General features: G+C 40.5%; 1 protein-coding gene across 1 annotated transcript in view; it reads left to right on the top strand.

The window, feature by feature from the left end:
* LOC145467338 (kelch-like protein 24) overlaps window positions 1-1,233 on the top strand; it is a 2,787-nt gene extending 1,554 nt beyond the window's left edge. The window contains exon 1 of the mRNA XM_081450888.1: window positions 1-1,233. This exon is cut by the window's left edge and continues 1,554 nt beyond it. Within this exon, the coding sequence (XP_081307014.1) occupies window positions 1-934 (934 nt within the window). The 3' untranslated portion in view covers window positions 935-1,233.
* The last annotated feature ends 3,767 nt before the right edge of the window (window positions 1,234-5,000 follow it).

Raw genomic sequence — 5,000 nt, 5'->3', positions numbered from 1 at the left:
GACCCGCGCCATTGTTGCTTGTGGAGGGAAATACACTTTCTGTTATCTCCCAGAGAAAGATGAATGGAAACGTTTAGCAGACGGGTTGTCAGAGAGAAACGAGTATACTCAAATGATAAACCCCCGTGATCAGTTGTACGCCTTTCCATCTGTTGGCAAGGCAGAGAGGTACGATCCCGTTTTTGATTGTTGGTCTACTCTGGATCATTTGGAGTGGCCCAGTGAAGATCCTGCTAAAGTGACTGTCGTTAGAGGCGAAATCTATGTGATAAAGGTCAACACATCAACGAAAAAATCCACTATCAAAAGATTCAATGTCGAGCGGTGTTCATGGCAGACTGTTCTCTCATCTCATAAGGGCTGCAGGGTACATTCTTGTGTTGTTGCGGCTGGCAATCATCTGTATGTTTGTGGTGGGAGGCTAGAGAATGACTTCGTTAGGAAATCTGAGAGATTTGACACTGCAGAAAACAAATGGGAAGAAATCGCAAACATGCAACAAGCAAGAGCTCGTGCTTTTGGTGTGGCAACTGAAGGAAAGATTTTTTTGGCTGGTGGGAGGCAGCATGCTGGAGGGCTCGGAAAGTGGTTGCAAACATGTGAAATGTACAATATTTCTACTAACGAATGGCAGTCTATTGGAAGTTTGAAAGTTCCTCGCGAAGATGGCAGAATGGTGTGTCTGAAGGGAACTCTCTATGTGCTGGGTGGGACAGATGACTCGTACCAAAGTAAACTGAGTGTCGAATGCTATGATCCTGCAGAGGACAAGTGGATCGAGAAGACAACCATACCAGTGAAAAGGATCTCCAAGGACAATAACAATACATTCACCGGCTGTGTGCTGAAACTCTCCAAAGGAGTACTAGACAAACTTGATGTTATTAAGGCCCGGTCCAAACGCAGCTCCACTCATGTGCCGAACCAAACTTGATTAAGTTCGACTTTAGAGCGACTTTGGAGCGACGGCTGGTTCAGACGGCGTACTTGCGTCGAACTTAATTCGGGAAGCCGGTGGTAACAATTTTCGACGAGAAAATATGCGTTCTGAATTCACGAACTCTATCCAAATAGAAAAGCTGTGACTAACATTTCGCTGTTATCATGCTGTTATAGCAATATTTAGGGAGCAAATTCAAACACAAGGTTCAGTGTTTGTATTTAGACAGATGTTCTCCCGGTCAAATCGACTTGTTAAAGGGAAATCTAATAAGCTGGGCTATTATCACGAAGAAAAAAGGCAAAAAATGAATTTGCGCTAAAGAAACTCACTTATACAGTCCCGTTCCTCATAAATCGAAGGCATACTGGTATTTTGTTGTCTTTATTTTTAGCGACGACTTTGAGCTTCATGCATGGCTGGTCAGGCCACTCAATTTTGAGCCAATCACGAGTCCCGTTATATGAAAAATAAATTACAGTAATTTATGCATTAGGTTCGACACATGAGGAGAACGCCGTATGAATCAGCTGCCGCTCCAGCGTCGCATAGTGCGACAGACCATGCCGAATTTAATGTTGTTTGCCGCACCAAACTTAACCTGCCGAACCAAACTGACTCAAACGCCGCTCTTCTGCCGTACTTAACTCATCAGTTAGGTTCGGCGCATGAACGGAGCAGCGTTTGGAACGGGCCTAAGGAGTAGTCACGCAGGATATAACGGGATCAGGTCGTCGGGTCTACCAGCCTACGCCTTTCTCAATGAGCTTTCATCAGCACGGCACAGAGTCTGGGTACGGCATACGGTTGTGTCTCTTGCTAACAATTTTGAACATATCACTGGAAAGTTTGATTTCAAGTCTCCCATTTCCTGCGACCATTGTACAGCAGAATTTATAAATATATTTACATAGTTTTGATATAATATTGGGTTGAGTGTATGACATCATAAGTCATCTCATTTGCATATTTTTCACATTTTTCAAACTTAAATATCTTCGGAACTAATGCAGATATTTGCAAACGGTAAACAGCGTTTTTATTCTTTTATGGTATTCTATGTGATACACCTAAAAAATCAAGGGGTAAAACTTTGATCATAGTACCACTTTAAGAAAAAAATACATGTTTTAGTGCGTGCCGAATAGAGTACGAGACTAGTACTAAAAGAGACAAGGTTGAGTTCAGTGAAATTTCATCGAAAAAGTACATGTTTTAGAGCGTGCCGAATAGAGTGCGAGACTAGTACTTCTAAGACAAGGCTGAGTTCAGTGCAATTTCATTGACAAAATACATGTTTTAGTGCGTGCCGAATAGAGTACGAGACTAGTACTTCTAAGACAAGGCTGGGTTCAGTGGAATTTTATTGAAAAAATACATGTTTCAGTGCGTGCCGAATAGAGTACGAGACTAGTGCTTATAAGACAAGGATGAGTTCAGTGCAATATTATTAACAAAATACGTATTTTAGTGCGTGCCTAATAGAGTACGAGACTATTACTTATGAGACAAGGCTTAGTTCAGTGCATTTCATTGAAAAAATACATGTTTTAGTGCGTGCCGAATAGAGTACGAAACTAGTGCTTATAAGACAAGGCTGAGTTCAGTGCAATTTCATTGAAAAAATACGTGTTTTAGTGCGTGCCGAATAGAGTACGAGACTTAGCTCTTATTAACCGAGCTGCAGGTCTGTATGGGAGAATCTTGACCGAGGTCGTGGGTACAGACCGAACGCAGTGAGGTCTGTACACACGGCCGAGGTCAAGATTCTCCCATACAGACCGACTTAGCTCGGTTAATAAGATGTTTATTATATGGCAAAGAAGAAAACTTTAATTCGTTTAATGTAACTGGTTTGCTGACAGTTTGCTTGCGAACGGCGTTGAGCTTAACTTAAACCTGCCGAAATTTGCTCGTCCTCTTTACCTTTTTTGTGTCATCAAGCTTTTTGGCACTTCCATGAGAAGAAAATAAAAGAAATGGTGTACATTTTTGTATTTTAGTTTGCTACTTTTTCAACGCAAAATGAAACCGGTCTAGCTAGATGCCGGTCTAGATGGGAAAAATTTAGACCACGGTTAATATCGATTTAAGCCAATCAAATTCGTGAATTCGGTAGTTCCCAGTCTTTGTGAGACACAGCCATATAATAATAGTGCTTATAAGACAAGGCTGAGTTCAGTGCAATTTTGTTAAAAAAATACGTGTTTTATTGCGTGCCAAATAGAGTACGAGACTAGTACTTATAAGACAAGGCTGAGTTCAGTGAAATTTCATTGAAAAAATACATGTTTTAGAGCGTGCCGAATAGAGTACGAGACTAGTACTTATGAGACAAGGCTTAGTTCAGTGTCATTTCATTGAAAAAATACATGTTTTAGTGTGTGCCGAATAGAGTACGAGACTAGTACTTATAAGACAAGGCTGAGTTCAGTAAAATTTCATTAAAAAAAATACATGTTTTAGTTCGTGCCGAATAGAGTACGAGACTAGTACTTATGAGACAAGGCTGACTTTCAGTGCAATTTTATTGAAAAAAATACATGTTTTAGTACGTGCCGAATAAAGTACGAGACTAGTACTTATGAGACAAGGCTGACTTTCAGTGCAATTTTATTGAAAAAAATACATGTTTTAGTACGTGCCGAATAAAGTACGAGACTAGTACTTATGAGACAAGGCTGACTTTCAGTGCAATTTTATCGAAAAAAATACATGTTTTAGTACGTGCCGAATACGTGTTTTATTGCGTGCCAAAGAGAGTAGGAGACAAGAACTTTAAAGACAAGGCTGAGTTCAGTGCAATTTTATTGAAAAAAATACATGTTTTAGTGCGTGCCGAATAGAGTAGGAGACTAGTACTTCTAAGACAAAGCTGAGTTCAGTGCAATTTTATTGAAAAAAATACGTGTTTTATTGCGTGCCAAAGAGAGTAGGAGACTAGAACTTTTAAGACAAGGCTGAGTTCAGTGCAATTAATTTTATTGAAAAAATACATGTTTTATTGCGTGCCAAAGAGAGTAGGAGACTAGAACTTCTAAGACAAGGCTGAGTTCAGTGCAATTTTATTGAAAAAATCCGTGTTTTAGTGCGTGCCGAATAGAGTACGAGACTAGTACTTATAAGACCAGGCTGAGTTCAGTGCAATTTCATTAAAAGAAATACATGTTTTAGGGCGTGCCGAATAGAGTGCGCGACTACTACTTGCAAGAAGAAGCTGTGTTTAGTGCAATTTAAGTTCAAGCTGATTATTCCAACAGTATTAAAATTCTTCGGAAGTCTGTAAGACTTACAAGAGATTCGTTTCTTAAGGTTGTTGCAGGAACTGTGGCCCCTTTCCGTTTGTTGGACCAATGTGGTCTGAATGCTGGCATATTTTTTTACTATGTCGTCAATTTTTGCCCATTTTACGTGAACGTAAAAGTACAAAACCCGCCTCCGTTAATGACTCAATGTGGCAGGTATTGCGTGAATTTTTCTCCAAGCATCGTGACCGACTTCTTTGGAAAGGCATAACAAGTAAACCTCGTTACAGGGTGGATGAAGAAGGTGAAGCGCCGACTATTTTTCATTTGGAATACACCAGTAACGGTGTTGCTATTCCAAATCGATGTCTGGTGGTTGTTTCCAGGGGGAAAGCGCTGGGTATTCTTCGTGACATTCATCGCGGGTCATCTGAAGGCGGTTGTCAACTGGCTGGTGTGAATAGCCTCGTTAAGCAGTTTTCTCTCAAATTCTTTTGCAGTGGTATAAAAGCACTGGCCAAAGAATTCTTGAAATCATGTCCTGACTGCCAAATGCATAAGCCGTTTCCAACTGTTGCCCCTCCACCTCGTCCAATTAGAACTTTTGGGCCTTTCGAGAGATTGCAAGCGGATATCATTGACATGGCTCCAGGCAAAAAGCGGTCGTTCATGACAAATAACAGGGGCCAGTATCGCTATATCTTAGTCATCAAAGACTACTTTTCTAAGTTTTGCTGGCTATTTCCAACTAAAACAAAATCCGCAAACGAAGTCCATTCCATTATGTACAATTTTTTCTACTATGACGAAGGTGC

Source organism: Orbicella franksi, chromosome 14 (genome assembly GCF_964199315.1).
Source record: "Orbicella franksi chromosome 14, jaOrbFran1.1, whole genome shotgun sequence".
NCBI classification, from domain to species: Eukaryota; Metazoa; Cnidaria; class Anthozoa; order Scleractinia; family Merulinidae; genus Orbicella; species Orbicella franksi.
This window is presented reverse-complemented; position numbering and strand designations above follow the sequence as displayed.